This window comes from Panthera leo, chromosome B4, assembly GCF_018350215.1.
Source record: "Panthera leo isolate Ple1 chromosome B4, P.leo_Ple1_pat1.1, whole genome shotgun sequence".
Lineage (NCBI taxonomy): Eukaryota > Metazoa > Chordata > Mammalia > Carnivora > Felidae > Panthera > Panthera leo.
Genome location: NC_056685.1, coordinates 75,528,793 through 75,546,480, shown reverse-complemented (window position 1 = coordinate 75,546,480; position 17,688 = coordinate 75,528,793). Strand labels below are relative to the sequence as shown.

Here is a 17,688-nt window from a genome sequence, read left to right as displayed (position 1 = left end):
CGAACTCATGAACTGTGAGATCATGACCTGAGCCAAAATCAAGAGTTGGGTGCTTAATGGACTGAGACACCCAGGCACCCCTGAGGGGGCTTTTTCTTTTTAAACAACCCCAAAGAGAGAGAGAGAGCTAAGGAGAGCTTAAATAGGGTAGTAGCCTTGGGAATGGAAAGAAGGCATGGAGAGGCAGTAGAAGGAGAGTCCAAAGGAGAATCATTAGGTGTGGGAGATGAGAATCTAGAAGAATGCTAATAGCAGAGCCACTAACAGAAACAAGATTGGGAGAGAAGCCTGGGTTGTTACCGATGGGATGGAAGGAGAAAAAGGAATGAGTACAGTATTGGGTGTGTTGATCTGAGGTGCTGGTCAAACATGTAGGTGGAGATACCAAGTAGGCAGTTGTATCTAGAGTTTGTGAGGGCATTCAGAGCTCAACTGCATCAAATACCAGAGAGATGCTAAAGAGGACAATGGAAAGACGCCTGGATGGCTCAGTTGGTTAATCGTCCACACTTTTGATTTTGGCTCAGGTCATGATCTCACGTGAGATTGAGCCCCACGTCGGGCTCTGTGCTAACAGCCCAGAGCCTGCTTGGGATTCTCTCTCTCCCTCTTTCCCTCTCTCCCCATCCCGTACTCTTGCTCTCTCTCTCTCTCAAACATTGAAGAAGACAAGGCACCAAGAAATGACCCAAGAATTTGATGACTTTGAGCTCACTGATAACTTTTTGAGGGAGCAGAATTCAGATGCCAAGGCCTGAGTGGGCAGTGAGGGTTTGAATCATGCAGAAGGGGACTGATTGCATTGCCCGAAATAATTTAAAACCCCTCTTAAAAACTGAAGTCCCTTGGGGTGCCTGACTGGCTGATATTGGGGTTGAGTTCAACCCCCACATTGGGCAAGATAAATAAAAATAAAAACTGAGGTCTTTGCATAAACAAAAGGGAGCTGCCCTTTTGACAAACCTGTTGATGAAGGGAGGAAGGAGATGTTGGTGTCAGGAGAAGATCAGGGATTCACCCTATCCTTACAGGAAAATATCTCCTGACTCTGAAATTAACTTGCCAAAGGACAGGGAGATGGGACAGCTAGCTACCTGTCTCCTTTTGGATATATGACCTCCAGAAATTAAAGCTGAAGGGTTGGAGGTGGGAGAGAGATGCCATCTCTAACAACTGCTGGGGGGATGGGGGGCAGCCAGACACTGCCAGGACAGGTGTGAAGAGACCTATCTTAAGAGTAAAGAGCAGAGAACAAACACGCTGGACTCAGGCAATAATGGGTTTGAATCTTGTCTCTGTCGCCACCTAGCTAGAAGACCTTGGGCAAGTTACTTAACCTGAGCACCCAGCTCCTCGTCTGTAAAATGGAAACAATTATGCCTACCTTTCAGGGTGGTTTTGAGAATTACAGACAAGTGACTGGCACACAATAGGTCATCGTAAGTGGGTGCTATTCAGTGATCCAGCCCCTCACTAAGGGACAGAACGGCAAACGGAGGGGTCAAAATCCGCAACCTCACGATCTTAGAGGGTAGGGAGGGCTCCCAGCGGCCTCCTCCCTCCAGGAGGTGGGGACAAGGTGGAGGAAGGGCTACTGGAGGAGGAGCTGGCGCGTTGCTACCCGCCCCGTCCCGTCCAGTCCAGCCTGGGCGCCGAGGGAACCCGCTGTCCTAGCCGCCGCCACCCGAACAGCCTGTCCTGGTGCCCCGTGCCCTGCCCCGCGTCCAGTCATGACCCTGCGCCCCTCCCTACTCCCGCTCCGTCTGCTGCTGCTGCTGCTGCTCAGTGGGGCGGTGTGCTGGGCTGAGGCTGGGTTCGAAACCGAAAGTCCCGTCCGGACCCTCCAAGTGGAGACCCTGGTGAGGAGAGAGTGTCCTGGGGCTGCGGGAGCTGGGCCGGGGGAGGGAATGAAGGGGTCTAAACAAACCTGGGAGCGGGTAGGCGAGCAAGTGTGGGAACTGAGTTGGGGGGTGGGTACCGGGTCTAGGGACAGGAACGGACCTTTGGAGGATCCTGCGTGACTCCTGTAGTCCGATCATAGGTGGAGCCCCCTGAGCCTTGCGCGGAGCCCGCTGCCTTTGGAGACACGCTGCACATACACTACACGGTGAGGGATCTGGGGGGCCGGGGCGGGGCCTGGGAGGGGGCGGCGCCCTGCTGGAACACGTCAGCGTTGGCTGGGACACGTGGCAAGCGGTTCGGGAGTAAGTTGGGGCTCTGGGGTCGTCGAGCACGTGGCGGGGGGGGGGGGGGGGGGGGGAGGGGCGCTCTTCTTCCCGGCCCATTTCCCCTCCCAGCTCTTCTGCCAGTTCCGCCCCGGTGTGGGGAAGAGTAGGGTGGGGAGATCTCCGAGAAGTGCCAGCCCTTCGGGGCTTCCTGTTGCTTTCTGCCCTGAGGGGAATGCTGGGCTGCAGCTGCCAGGGGGTTGCCGCCCGGCCGCTGCTGCCCAGGGGCGCAGGTGTGTGTGGTGTGCGCCTGCTGACTGAGAGAGAGGTACTAGGTGTGCGCTCTTGCTGCTGTCTCCCCCCAGGGCAGCTTGGTAGATGGACGCATTATTGACACTTCCCTGACCAGAGATCCTCTGGTTATAGAACTTGGCCAAAAGCAGGTGATCCCAGGTATGTGACCTGCGCCTCCCATTTTACGTCTCCTAACTTAAGCTTTACTTAGCCTCTTCAATCTCTAAGTTACCTTGGAAGTGCCCCCACGACTCTCCCAGTCACGTCCTCAGGTTCAAACCCCACTTCTAACACTGCTTTTTGCCTCACACCCCACTGGCAACCCGGCAGTTGAGAAATGGGGAGCTCAGTTGAGGGTCAAAGGGAGCCTTGGGATTTGGGGAATGTAGGTAGCTTCCTGTTCAGTTGTGTCTTCTTCCTCAAGGTCTGGAGCAGAGCCTTCTAGACATGTGTGTGGGGTGAGTATCTGGGCAGGGGCGGGCTTGGGTACCCCCTTAGCATGGGTGGAGGTTTACTTTGCTATCCTTGCTCCTAGAGGGGGCAGAAGAATGTGGATAAAGGCTTTGCACTGGGCAGGTCCAGGTCATTGGGACCCCTAAGGGCTTCCAAAGCCACTTTGCCTACCTGGCTGTGGGTTTTGTTGGAGGAGTTGAGGCATGTGGAGGACCTTTCCTGGTCAACCTACTGAGTGCTCAGTGGGAAAGTTCATGTTTTGGGGTGAATATCTAGAGAGTTTTGCTGGTGGGGCTTCAGATGGATTGAGGCCACTGGCCCACCTGGTCCCACCTCTAGCTGTGATTCACATTCCTTCCATCAGAGAGAAGCGAAGGGCAATCATTCCTTCTCACTTGGCCTATGGAAAAAGGGGATTTCCACCGTCCATCCCAGGTAATCTGACTAGGCCTCTCTCTCAGGTAATCCAAATACCCAGTCCCTCAGAGCTACAAGGAGCTGTACACTTTGTCTGGAGCTTGAGAAGGTCTAAACCCAGGTTGCTGAAAAGGACAGGGGCGGCCAGGGACTCCTGCAGGGCCACTGTTTTCCTCTTCAGGTCACCAACAGGGACTAGAGACATATAACCTGTTAGGCCACCTGGCTTGCCCTCTAGCAGACAGCAACTTTATAGGGAGGAGACACCTGCTTGAACCACTTGGGTCTGTTGCCTGTGCTACCCCTTTCAGAACTCTAGACCTTTCTCCTGCCGCTTCTCCACAACTCCAACCTGTGTCATTTGTGCAACTGGCATGGCTTCTCACCACACCTCTACCCTTCCTTTCAGCCTCCATCAGGAAAGAGACAGTAAAAATAATCACAGTCAAGTAACCCCTCCTTTCAGCCTCCATCAGGAAAGAGACAGTAAAAATTATCACAGTCAAGTAATTCAACACAAAGCAAAACAAAAAACAACTTGTAAAAGGCAAGCCTACCCTATAACTTCAAAAGCCATCACAGGTCACTGCTGATATCTATACCTGAAGATCTGAGACTGGACAGATTTCCTAAGATGCAGATCTCTTGCTTTGGGTTATAACAAATGCTCTATTGGCTAAAAGGTTTTGTCCTTCAGAGTATTAGTATAAAAGTTCTTATCCTAGTTACAACTGAGAGGGAAAACCGGAAAGAGGGTCATGGACTAAAGAGAAACTCTTTTACCCGAAGCTCTTTAATCTCCCCATTTCCAGTGTTTGTATTTCTCCCCTGACTCACCCCTGTTCATTCCCTGGCTCCTTACTTCTTAAGCCACCTCCTTCCTCTCCAGCTCTTATGTTGAAACATCTATGTTTTCTTAGTAACAGTCACATCAGTGTGCTCATTAGTTGGTGCAATTTTAAAACATCTAGGTTAAATTCAATCAATTTCAGGCCTGCAAAGATTCTGTCGATGTGGCTGTTTGGAAATGGAGTCATTAGTATAGAGGTTCTCTCGCTTATAAATGGAGAACACCCTGTGGGAAGTTTCCCCGTGCTATCAAAAACCTGTCCCTGAACGCAAGCCACACTTGTAGATTTGGGGCGAACATAACTACCAATAGACTCTGTTTATAACTTTTCTCTACTTTTGTCTAGAGGAACTCAACACATTTAAATCTTGCCAGCTTCATAGTTGTTGCTCTGGTGTGGCCTGCCCTTCCCCTGCTTTCATTTAGATTCTGAGCCCTGGATAAAATGCAGAGATTCTAACCCTCACCTCCTCTCTGCCTCCAGCGGATGCAGTGCTGCAGTTTGATGTGGAGCTGATTGCACTGATCCGAGCCAACTACTGGCAAAAGCTGGTGAAGGGCATTTTGCCTCTGGTAGGCATGGCCATGGTGCCAGCCCTCCTGGGCCTCATTGGGTATCACCTATACAAAAAGGCCACCAGACCTAAAGTCTCCAAAAAGAAGCTCAAGGAAGAGAAACGAAACAAGAGCAAAAAGAAATAATAAATAATTTTTAAAAATTTCTTTGTATTCTTCACCTGATACTTTCTGGGGCTACTTCTGTAAGTGGGAATGAGGAAAAGGGATGGGGAAAAAGGCATTCTGAGTTGGATCTTGCCTGACGGGGTGTTTGGAGGCTTTGGATCACCTCTGCCTCTGCCTCTTCCTCCCGTCCTAACTTCCTGCCAAGGACCTGCTCTTGAGTCTTCCCATAGGATCTGTACCTCCCGAAGGTATGGGTGTTGGCCCCCACAGTGCCCAGACTTCCAAGAAGCAATGCTTCCTGGAGCAATGAGCCTCTGATATTTGCCTAGCTATTAGCTCCACTCTGTGGGGCCACTGTATTCCTAGTGTCTTCCAGTTAGACTGCTCTGTTCAATATGGGGAAAATATAAAGAGCTCACAAACCCCATGCAAAATTTTAATAGCAAAGTCCTTGGGTCTCTCAAACAATCATTTGGGATTTGAAAAGAGATTTACTCCTTGTATCACAGGATATGGGAGATCACGTGGGCTGCCTCAATGATGTTGTAAGTGGTTGGAGGTTGCTTGTCACCTGGCTGGGTGGTCGGTGTGGACAACGGCTGGGGTAAGTTGCTTCGATGGTTGACGATAAAGAGTGGGTTGAGCTGGCTCAGCACTTCATCACTCACCGAGATGCCATCCAAGTACTGCTTCAGCATCTCTCGCAACTTGCCGTTGATTTCTAACAACTGGGCGCGTCTCTGCTGGAGGCTCAGTTGTTCCAGTTTTACTTTGTTGTACCTTTTCCAGAAATTCTCCATCCCTGTATAGTTCACGATCACCTGGGAGTTGAGTTAAAGGGACAAGGTATGTGGTGGGGCCCATTAGCAAATGTAGCCCAGTGGCCCATCATCTCCAACCTTGGGTGATGGCCTCTGGGGCCCTAGGAACTTTACCTTTGAGAGCTCCTCAGTAAGCTCCTCTCGGTAAATTTCTTCTATCTCCGCCTGCTCCTTGGGAGTCAATACTGACGAATAGAAAGGTAGCACTTTTTCTTCCTCTGTTTCAAATTTCCTACATATTTCAGCAAGTTTCAGGATCTTTTCACCCTATCGGAAGCAGGAAGAGACCTTTTATTAGGAAAGGGGGTGGGGAGGGGAAATAGTGGAGTTGGTTCCCCTGCTTGAACCCAGGGAAGTATTCATCCAAATGTGACATGAGAGTAATAAATACATCTAACAGGCTCTTCACTAGGTGCCAAGCACTATTCCAAGTATTTATATACTTGGAATATATATACACATATACACATATATATATATGTGTGTGTGTGTGTATACATAAATGTGTATATATGTGTGTGTGTGTGTGTATATATATATACATATATATATATGTATATATATATACACATATATATGTATTTTTTTTTTTTTGAGAGAGAGAGAGAGAAAGCAAGCAGTGCAGGGCCAGAGGGAGAGGGAAAGAAAGAATCTTAATCAGGTTCCATGCCCAGCATGAGCCCAATGTGGGGCTCCATCTCCTGACCGTGAGATCATGATGTGAGCCGAAATTAAGAGTCGGACGCTTAACTAACTGAGCCACCCAGGCACCCCTTAATTCATTTAACTTAAAATGTGAGGGGGGGCACCTGGGTGGCTCAGTTGGTTAAGTTTCTGACTTCGGGTCCGGTCATGACCTCGTGGTTCATGGGTTTGAGCCCCACATTGGACTGTCAGCACAGAACCTGCTTTGGACCCCCTGTTCTCCACCCTCCTCTGCCCCTCCCCTGCTTGTGCTCTCTCTCTGTCTCTGTCAAAATAAATAAATAAGCTTTAAAAATAAAATAAGGTAAAATAAAATGTGAGAGGGGAGGAAACATGGAATAAAAAAGGTACTCAGGCAGGAAGCAGGAGAAAGCCCTCTACCTTTCTCAAACCTGTTTCACTTCACAGGAGCCAAGTTTCTTGGTTTTGTTTTGACTGACCTTTCCCCTTCGTTACCTTATCAACAATCTTTCTCAGGGCCTTGAGGGTGGCATTACTTTCCAAAGTAAGTTTGACCAAGTTTTCCTGTGATATTTCCCGTGCGTGACTCCTTTGGGCCTTAAGTTTTCGCAGTTGTGCAAGGACCAGCTCCTTGTCCTTACGAATGTACTGGTTCCGGTCTTCATTCTCATGGCTGTGCACCATGATCTTGCCTCTTAAAATAATTATGGAGTCCTGGAGGAACAGAATAGATTAGAGTAAACTCTTGCCTGGCTGAAGGTCTTCAATGAGACGGGCAAAAGGACCATCTGGGGACTGAAATCCAGGGATATCATCTTTCCCCAGCCAGGGGTCCAGTAGAAATTGGGGGATGAATAGGGGATAACGGAGCAGTGAAAGCAGTATTTCCAGTTGGCTGCACTAACCTGTAATTTCTGTATTTTTTTCATCTGTGCTTCAATCTCTTTGGAGCTTCTTTCATCTTTCACCTTCAGAGTCTCAAAGGCAATCTTTTGATCCTCTGTGGCATCAGTATAATTCTTGAGTGCATCCTGGAACCTTCTCCACAGATCTTCTACTGTATTCTCCAGGTGCAGTCTTAGAAAATGCTTCTCTTCTAAATTCTAGGAAGTGGTGCCAAAATAGCCAGTGCTTGGAATTACCCTATTAGTGCCCTTTTACTGCCTCCAGCAACCTCATCCTCTTCAACTGTTTGTAACATAGTAGGGTGCAGAGGTCGCCAATGAAAATGCCTACAAAGACCAGGCAGATGTTATAAATATGTGCTGTATGCTAGATGAGGCCTGCGGTGAACCAGAGAGGAAATGCTCCACGGGGGGTTGGGAGTAGTGGCCTATCTGCTCGGCTTCACATGAATGTCCCCATTTGGAAACGTGGCCCAGTGTTACCAGATCTTTTCTCAAGGCAAGCTAAATTTAGGATTTTTATGTGAAACCTTTCAATTTTTAAATGTAGGAAGCTTATTTTGAAATTTACAAGGGCACCTGGGTGGCTCAGTCAGTTGAGTGTCCGACTTCAGCTCATGTCATGATCTCGTGGCTTGTGGGTCCAAGCCCCGCATCGGGCTCTGTGCTGATAGCACAGAGCCTGGGGCCTGCTTTGGATTTTGTGTCTCCCTCTCTCTCTGCCCCTCCCTGACTCACTCTCTCTCTCTCTCTCTCTCTCTCTCTCAAACATTAAAAAACTTTTTTTTTTAATTTACAAAACATTGTGGGGCAAAATAAAAACAAAGAACCCCATGCCCAAACCCAGGTCTGCAGGATAGCTAACTTTGTAGCCTCCAGGATGGTGGAAAGCACTTTGGGGCCAAGGGCAGAACTGGATTCTCCTCCTGGCTGTACCACAAAGCAGCAGCATAACTTTGGTGGGTCATTTTACTTCTTTGGGCCTCAGTTTCTTTCACAGATCACCCCTGTGATTTGTCTCTTGACTGTTGATTAGGGGTCTCTACGAGCTCCAGTGGCCTTGAGCATTTTTTCTCCCTTCTCTCCCAGCTCTTGCCCAGCTGCTCTCCCTCCATACCTTGTTTTTGAGATCATCCCACATGCTCTGGAACTCCAGCTTACTTTCATACTCAGAATCTATATAGTTCTGCTCCATGGCCATGAAGACATCTTGTAGGTAGTGAATCTCTTTTTCATGCTGGTCAATAATTGTCTTCCTGTGGGAGATAAGACACTGTCCCTGCACTGAGGGATAAAGCATATGGACCAATAATGACAACTCAAAGCAGTATGTGATAAAACTGTACAAATAGTATAAATTCCTAGGTAAACAGAGAGAGGGTGGGCCCTATTCTTTTTAGGATCAGAAAGAATGAATAAGATTGTTTTGATTTTTGAGCAGGCAGTCCATTTATATGATACAACAAGTGAAAAAGTACAAAAGATTTCAGTGAGAAGTCTCCATCCCATCCCTGATCCCTACCAGATGGGTTGGATTTTGACAGCTGAAAGTAGGTGGTGAGCGTGTTACAGATAGGGACCTAGCATGGCTGTAGGGAAGCTAAATCCACAAGCTTAAACACGTGTTAGTTTAGAAGGAACTTAGGAGAGGGGCACCTAGGTGGCTCAGTCGGCTAACTGTCTGACTCTTGATCTCAGCTCAGGTCTTGATCTCAGGGTTGTGAGTTCAAGCCCCACGCTGGGCTCCGCACTGGGGGTGAAACCTACTTAAAAAAAAAAAGAAAAGAAAAAGAAGGGACTCAGGATCTCTGCTGGGGTCATATCATAAGCAAGGTGGGATGCTCCATGGTGCTGGCTTATAGATAGCTCCTTGACACAGGCTCTGCATACTCTCCTGGACTCAATCCCTCAGTCCTCTTAGGCCCCCATACCTTTCTGTCTCAAACTCTTTGGTTAGGGCCTCCAGCTCCATGTTGTAACTTTCCTCCAGGAGGTTGAGCCGGCTTCTCTGCAGGGCTAAAAGCTGATCGATGCTGTGCAGGTGGCTGCGCAGGGCATGGGCGTACTGCTCCTCGGCTTCTGACAGGTCCGTGGCTAAAGACTGGGTAGGAAACAGGGAGTTACCATTTTGGCTGAATGGCATCCGTGTGAGAAAATAAAAATGTATTCAGCTGGTCAGCTGGATGGCACGAACGGCATTTTCCCCTAGCTCCTGATGCCAGCTCTTTGGTGCCAAGGGTGCTGTTCTCCCACTCATGAATAGAAAGTAAGAGTGACATCCGGGAACCCCAGGTAGCCTGCCAGTGTCTCCTAGGGACAACAGACATTTACAGTGAGGCTCCAAGATGTGAGGCAGAAGAGAAACAAGTAGAACCAAGGGTATCTTGTCATACAACATAGCAAAGCAGCTACGGAAGACCAATAGGGTCACGTCAAAGGGATTCAGGAGCCCGACAGAAGTGGCTCCCCGTGGCAGAGGACGTCTTCTAAAGATGCGCACAGCAATATCTCCTATCCTACAATCTGCAATGTGACCTTGCCACTCCTCCAGCAGGAGGTATTATCTTCTTCCATCTCCTTGAATTTGGGCAGACACCGTCACTACTTGGACCATGAGAACATGGTGGAAATGACACTGCGCCAGTTCCAGGCATAGCCCTTACATGGCCTGGCAGCTTCTGCTTCCTGCCCCTTGGAATGCTTGTTCTTGGGACACTCCCTCCAGGGACCCGCCATCACGTTGTGAGAAGGGCAGTGCCCTGGAAGGGGCCACGTTAAGGCATTCTGGTCAGCAGTTCAGCTGAGCTCCCAGCTGACTCTCTGAATCAACCGCCAGCCACCTTAGACATCCAGCCCAGTCCAGCCTTCAGAAGATTGTAGCCCCAACCGACATCTGACTGAAAACTGTAGGGGAGATACCGAGCAGGAACCACCTGGGTGAACGAAGTCAACGGATCGTGAGAAATAATAAAAGAAATTGTTCTAAGTCACTGATTTAGGAGTGGTTTGTTATGTAGTAATAGATAGCTGGAACACTTCCACTGACGAGAAAGGGGACAGTGTGAGCATCAATAAGGATAAAAACTATGATGAACTGAAAAGGTATCAATTATCTTTGATTATGAATTCATAAGCATACTTAAAAAAATGGTTACTTTGGAGGATACCAGACAACCCATTCCTTTTTTAATTGTTTTAATGGCGTTTAAAGGGCAGAGAAAGAATTAAGCATTTATGCTACCTTTATTATATAAGCTGTACCTCTTGGTCACTGAATGGTAAATGACAGAGGTATCTCTTTATAGAAATATTCAAGCTAATAAATGAAAAAGGAATGACATTATTAGAAAATCAGCATTTTGTAACCCCCAGTGAATTAAGAGAGAAACAACAAATGCTAACTTCACAAAAAGAGGGGCACCTGGGTGGCTCAGTCTATCGAGGACCCAACTCTTGATTTTGGCTCAGGTCACGGTTCGTGAGATCGAGCCCTGCGTTGGGCTCTGCGCTGACAGTGCAAGTCTGTTTGGGATTCTCTCTCTCTGCCCCTCCGCTCACATGCGCACGCGCTCTCTCTCTCTCAAATAACCATTTTTAAAAAATCACAAGAAGAGATTACCAGATGCATGTGCTTCCTGGATGGAAGAATACAACACATCTAAACTAGATCTAATTACAAGATACAGGAAATACAGAAAACAAAATAACATGTTACACTATAATACAGAATACTATACAGTTGTTTAAAGAAAAGAGAGAGAAGCTCTTTATGGACTAATGTGGAATAGTCCCTGGGATATATTGCTCAGTGAAAAAGGGGCAAAACAGGATGTAGGACTATCATTTGTACAAAAAAAATGTTTACTCGTGGGGCGCCTGGGTGGCTCATTCGGTAAGCATCTGACTTCAGCTCGGGTCACGATCTCGTGGTTCGTGAGTTTGAGCCCCACACTGGGCTCCGTGCTGACAGCTCAGAGCCTGGAGCCTGCTTCAGATTCTGTGTCTCCCTCTCTCTCTGCCCCTCCCTCCCTCTCTCTCTGTCAAAAATAAACATAAAAAAAAAAAGTTTACTCATGAAATTAAAATGATTAAGGCACTAGGTGGCTAGAAGTCACTGGTGGTAGAGGACTTTTCTTTCACTTTATTTTTTGAATTTTCAATAATGAGTGAAATGCCGATTCGAAAAAGTAAAACAAATTACAATTAAAGTGAATGAAACACGAAAAGGATTTAGTAAGTGCCCACATGATCCAGGCACCTTGAGTCATGCACTGTAAGCTGCCACAGCCTCTATGCAAAGCTGGCTCTTACCTTGTATGTTTGGGATGAGAAAGGGTCTTATGGAATAGGTGCTGATAATGGAGGCCTCTTCACTCACTCAACAGATAATTACTGAACCTGTCATGTACCGGCACCGTGCTGGAGGCCAAGGATTCAGGGATGAAAAGACATGCATATTGCCCCCAAAGGAGCTCGCAGTCGTGTAGTAGGAAAGGTGTTATATAAACAGAAAATTACAGTGTAACATGGAAATTGCTATGAGGTCGATGATGCACCTGTGACAGTGGGATATAAAAGGCTGAGTGCCTGTGTCTAAGAGCACAGGGGGAGGCTTCACAGGACACATGTCATTTGTATCACTCCTGAAGGAGGAGTGAGAGTTTGCCAGGAAGACTGAAGAGATGGGGAAAAGAGAATTCCAAATAGAGGGAACAGCATGTGCAAAATCACAGGTAAGAAAAAAGGAAAGGTACAGGCAGAGGCCAGAACACGTAGGGCTTTGATGTTTTTTTCCCTGGAGTTTGGATTTTTTTCTGTGGAAGAAAGAAGCCACTAAAATTTAAGCAGTGGAGTACCAGGATCGGATTTTTGTTTCCAAAAGATAATCCCGGGGCACCTGGGCAGCTCAGTTGGTTGAGCGTCAGACTTTGGCTCAGGTTATGATCTTGCAGTTCGTGAGTTCGATCCCCACATCAGGTTCACTGCTGTCAGCGCAGAGCCCGCTTCAGATCCTCTGTCCCCCTATCTCTGCCCGTCCCTCGCTTGTGCTCTCTTTCTCAAAAATAAATGAACATTAAAAAATAAATAAATAAAAAGATAATCCTGGTAGTTGTGTAGACAGTCACCTGGAGGTGGCTGGGCATGAAAGGCTAGAAGATAGGGGCCTAGTGCCACAGTCCATATGAGAGAAAGTGCCCAGGTCTAAACTGCAGCAGGACAGGGGAGAAGGAGAGCAGGATATGGCTTTGAAAAGTACTTCAGCAGAAGATTTATACAAAACTTAGTGAAAGAAGTCAGGAATGGAGGCAAACCCTAGGACGATTCCCGGATTTCTCTGTTGAGTGGTTTAGTGAATGGCAGGGACCACCTGAATAGAGAGTAAGGAAGACCGGACTGTGGAAAAATTGCTCTGGGCCTGCCCAGGGAAGGGGGAACTCCTTAGTTCAGTTGTGAGGACATTGCAACAGCCAGGAACGGATAGCTAGGAATCTTGAATAGAAGGATGTGGAATTCATGAAAGGAATCCAGACTGGTGTTACAGACCAGGAAGTCACTGACATAAAAGCGGTATTTAAAACCAGGGTATTGTGTACGACTGTCTAGACCCTAGATACCCGGTTAAAGGGTGAGATGGCCAGACTCAGAAACCTGGGAGATGCTCAAGTTCAGGAGATGGAGAGAGGAAGATAAAGTCACCAAGGGGACTGAATGTATATATCCCAGAAGCAGGAGAGAAACCATGAGAGAATGGTGTCATGGAAACCAAAGGGGAGTTTCAAGAAGGAAGGCATGACCAAGAGTATCAGCGCCACAGAGAAGTCAGGTTAGGTGATGACGAAATGATGAACAGTGGCCATGATTTGGGGCCTGGTAGTCTTTACAAGAGCAGCTTCCTAGGGAAGGATGGAAATCAGATGTGGGATGCCGGATAAATGAGAAGTGAAGTGGAGATAGCAGGTGAGGATCACTAACATTTGCACATTTAACATGTGTAGGTTTGGTTATTCAGGAATGACCCTGAAGGCGCGTAATATTAGCAATATGTGATTTACCTAAGTCAAGGACTGTAATCGTTTGCTACAAAGCTGGAAGCTAATTGATGGAAGGGGGAGCCTGGCCACTGCTCAGCATCCCTAAATGAACCCTGCTGGTTCTCCTCTCAGCAGGTATTTGATAACTCCCAGTAAGTGTCGGAAGAAGTCACGTAAAAAGCCATAAGGTGGGGGCGCCTGGGTGGCTCAGTCAGTTAAGTGTCCGACTTTGGTTCAGGTCATGATCTCGCGGTTCACGGGTTTGAGCCCTGCATGGGCTCTCTGCTGTCAGCACAGAGCCTGCTTCAGATCTTCTGTCCCCCTCTCTCTTCCCCTCCCCACCCTCAAAAATAAATAAACATTTAAAAGAAGGCCATAAGGTATAACTGGTGGGGTGAGGAATTCTAATGTATAATGGTTTTTATAAATCTGGAGACTCCTAATGTGTATCGCTTGAAGCTTGCCCAGGCCTACCAATTTTTTTTTCCCCCAAGAGTTAGGCTGTGAAGGAGAGATGTGTGTTTGCAAGAGGGGGCATGCCAGGCTGACAATGTATATTTTGCTCTTATGTGGGATTTCTGTTGTTGTTTTCAGATAGAAAAGTCTAAGTAAGAGTCAGTAAACAGAGGTTAAAAATAGGATAAAAGAAGGGATATAGCAAAATCCCTTAGAAAAAAGGATGGTATGTGGGGCGCCTGGGTGGCTCAGTCGGTTAAATGTCTGACTCTTGATTTTGGCTGAGGTCATGATCTCATGGTTTGTGGGTTCGAGCCCCCTGTGGGGCTCTCTGCTGACAGCATGGAGCCTGCTTGGGACTCTCTCTCCCTCTCCCTCTGCCCCTACCCCACTCGCTCAATGCAGATGTTGTCTTTCTCTCTCTCAAAAATAAAGAAATAAAATTAAAAAGAAAAAAGATGATATGGACTCAACTCAAGAATCGTCCAAGAGCATAAGGATGGTTGAGTTGCTTAGAGATCCAGAACTACTCTTACCCATGGGGATCTCAATCTCATCCAAGGCCACTGACCTTGAATCAAAGAGGCCCAACAGAATTTGGTTAAATAAAGCACTGGAGTGGGAATCAAGAAACTCATGCTCTGGTTCCAGCTCTCTCACTGACTAGCTGTGTCACCTTGGGCAAGTCCGTTCCCTTCTCTGGAATTGAGTCTTCTCACATTGAAATGAAGACACGGGGCTAAGTTTAAGTCACTGGGTGATGTCTGCTGTGCCTTACAACTCTAATATTGTATAGTGCTGGTTTTAGGCAGTAGATAATCAAGGAAAATGGCTATGCTGAGGGGGTGGGGAGAGGGATGACAGCCCAGTATTCTGTTTTTCATTTCAGTGAAAACTGGTATTACCAATAGCCGGCTTCATCACGGCCTGCATCTTGTAAGGGCTTTAAGACTGATAAATAAATGGGGGGGCCTGGGTGACTCAGTCGGTTAAGCAACTGATTCTGGATATCAGCTCAAGTCACGATCTCACAAGGATCATGGTTGGTGAGATGGGGTTCTGGGCGGGGCTCTGCACTGACAGTGAGGAGTCGGCTTGGGATTCTCTCTCCCCCTCTCTCTCCAAATAGATAAAAATTTAAAAAACTGTTAAAATAAAAGATGGACAAATGAATTCAGTAGGCCCATTGTATTAAGAGGTCAGGGCAGCCAGGTTCAAGTGTTTCGTTGGGAAGAGTGCCTACCTTGATGACACTGTCCTTGCAGTCCACCACTCGTTCAAATGTTTGGCTGAGGATCTCAATGTCCTTATGCAGCTCTCTGGTCTTGACTTCCCTAAGGACAGTTCTCCACTGTGTGTTAATCTTGTAAAGGTTCAGAGCACTGTTGTGCTCTTCCTTGGCCAGCTTGTCCTGTGTGAAGGAATAAATACACCCCCAGGAGGTCAGGGCCTAAAGCCCTGTTACAGTAAAATGAACAAGATTACTTTTTAATTAATTAATTAATTAATTAGTTAATTAAAAAGGGGCGCCTGGGTGACTCAGTCGGTTAAGCATCTGACTCTTAATTTCGGCTCAGGTCATGATCTCATGGTTCATGGGTTGGATCCCTGAATAGGGATCATGGTGGAGCTCGGAACCTGCTTGGGATTCTGTCTCCCTCTTGCTCTCTCTGCCCCTCCCCCACTCAGCCTCCCCCCCCCCCCAAATAAATAAACTTTGAAAAAACAAACAAGATCACAGTTTGTCAACCGACACCTTACCTTTTGTCTTTTTCTAAGGGACCAAATTTCCTGATGACTAACACTCAGGGAATTCCCATTCTCGTTTTGGGGATAGTCTGAAGTAAGACAGGAACAGCCTGATGGCACTTTAGGGAGGGCAAGGGTGAATTTCCTTCAAGTGAAGACATCAAAGCAGGATGTTGTTTGTAATGACATATCTCCGGGGAGTATATCAGAATTTCAGACAAGCTCGGACAGCTAATAGCACCTACTGTCCTGGTCTGGGGCTCAGTTGTGACATTAACCTCCTTACCATTTGACCCCTCCGTACTTCACAAAGAACTGGTTCCTTCCCCGACAATGTTGCCAGAAATCTAAGTATATTTGGGTCTCAAGGTTTCCGGAGGAGAGGAAGCCAGCATGAAAATGAGGCTGCCGCAACGAGAGGACCAAGGCAACAGGGCTGGTGTAGGGAGTGGGTGGGGTTGGGCAGAGAGTAATGCATGAAGCCATCACCTTCAAGAACTGGCTCAGGAGCCTCTCTTTCTTCTTGGCCATTTCCTCCTCTGCCAGCAACTTCTGCTGAAACAGAAGCAACTGTTCCTCATCCGACAGGGGCATCTTGGCCTTTTTCCCTTTCTTAGACATAGCTGGGCGGGGGACCGTGTCTAAGCAACGATCCTCGGTCTGCTTTGGAGAGCTTTATAGGAGGTAGGAGGAAAGTACCCCAGGACAGGGCCTTCTGAACTACCCCTGCATGGTAGCGGGGACCTTAGATCTCAGTCTTTCCGCAAGACAGAGAGCGCCTGGGATCTTGGTGAGGCTGGGATCTGGAGTTAAAAGACGCATATCCGTTTCCTAGCAACGGGGCTGTCACTAAGATGGCGTTGTGAAAGGCTAGGAGTAGGGACCCTGGCTTGGAGCGCCGTCTGCTGGCTGGAGGACCGCGGTCAGTTTTTGAGAGATGGTTGTTTTACTTATCAAAAGCCGTAGCCTCCTCACCGAACGTTTTTAAGCCTTTTAAAACCTTGGCGGGGGGGGGGGGGGGGGGGGGGGGGGTTCATAGAGTGGCCATATTTTAGCATACAGATAATAACACATTTTGGAGAGAATGTGGAGAGACCCTTGCACATTGCTGGTAGGGATGTAAAACAGTGCAGCCGCGTTGGAAAACGGTTTGGCAATTTCTTAAAATGTTAAACATACATTTACTGTGTGATCCAGGAATTTCACTCTTACCTATCAATCTAAGAGACGTGGGAATGTATCCACACAAAGACTTGCCCAGAAATGTTCTTAGCAGCAATACTCATAATAACCCAATTGGAAATAACTCAAATGTCCACTGACATGTGAATGATAGACAAAATATGCTCTTTTCATACAATGGAATACTATTCAACAATAAAAATAAACAAATTACGGATGCATACTACCATGTGGATGAACTACAAAAACATGCTCAGTGAAAGGGGCCAGACATAAGAGACTACATATCGTAAGTTTCCAATTATATGAAATATCCAGAAAAGGCAAAGCTAGAACATCAGAAAGTAGACTACAAATTGCTTGGAGGAGGGAGAGGGGAGATTAATATTAAATCTGCATGAAAGATCATATTGGGTTGATGAAAATGTTCCGAAATTGACTTATGTTGGGGGTGGCTGGGTGGCTCAGTCAGCTGAGTGCCCAACTCTTGGTTTTAGCTCAGGTCATGATCCCAGGATTGCGGGATCAAGACCCATGATGGGCTCTGTGCTGACTGTGGAGCCTGCTTGAGTGCTCTCTCTTGCCCCACTCACCACCCCGCCCTTGCCCCTTTCCCCTGTGCTCTCTCTCCTTCTCTCTAAAATAAAAAAAAAAAACAACCTAATTTTTAAAAAAATAAATAAAATTGATTTATGTTGGACAACTTGATAAATTTGGTTTAAAAAATCATTGAATTGCTGGGGTGCCTGGGTGGCTCAGTTGGTTAAATGTCTGACTTCTGCTCAGGTCATGATCTCATGGTTTAGGAGTTCGAAACCCCAGGTCGGGCTCTGTGCTGACAGCTCAGAGCCTCAAGCCTGCTTCCGATTCTGTATCTCCATCTCTCTCTGCCCCTCCCCCACTTGTGCTCTGTTTCTCTCAAAAATAAATAAACATTAAAAAATTTTTTTTAATCATTGAATTGTATACTTGAATGGGGTGAATTATTTAATATGCAAAATGTGCCTCAATAAA

General features: G+C 47.2%; 2 protein-coding genes across 2 annotated transcripts; one reads left to right on the top strand and one right to left on the bottom strand.

Annotated features, from left to right (window-relative positions):
- The first annotated feature begins 615 nt into the window (after window positions 1-615).
- Window positions 616-4,901, top strand: FKBP11 (FKBP prolyl isomerase 11). The gene is made up of 6 exons (XM_042946397.1): window positions 616-1,859; window positions 2,042-2,107; window positions 2,531-2,618; window positions 2,884-2,917; window positions 3,277-3,347; window positions 4,664-4,901. The coding sequence occupies exons 1-6, from the start codon at window positions 1,731-1,733 to the stop codon at window positions 4,879-4,881; spliced, it is 606 nt and encodes a 201-aa protein (XP_042802331.1). The 5' UTR covers window positions 616-1,730; the 3' UTR covers window positions 4,882-4,901.
- Window positions 4,902-5,285: 384 nt separating this feature from the next.
- CCDC65 (coiled-coil domain containing 65) lies at window positions 5,286-16,316 on the bottom strand. Its single transcript, XM_042946396.1, has 8 exons — window positions 15,982-16,316; window positions 14,987-15,154; window positions 9,187-9,356; window positions 8,373-8,511; window positions 7,256-7,453; window positions 6,846-7,064; window positions 5,799-5,951; window positions 5,286-5,684 (listed from the first exon to the last, which is right to left on the bottom strand). The coding sequence occupies exons 1-8, from the start codon at window positions 16,111-16,113 to the stop codon at window positions 5,367-5,369; spliced, it is 1,497 nt and encodes a 498-aa protein (XP_042802330.1). The 5' UTR covers window positions 16,114-16,316; the 3' UTR covers window positions 5,286-5,366.
- Window positions 16,317-17,688: the final 1,372 nt, after the last annotated feature.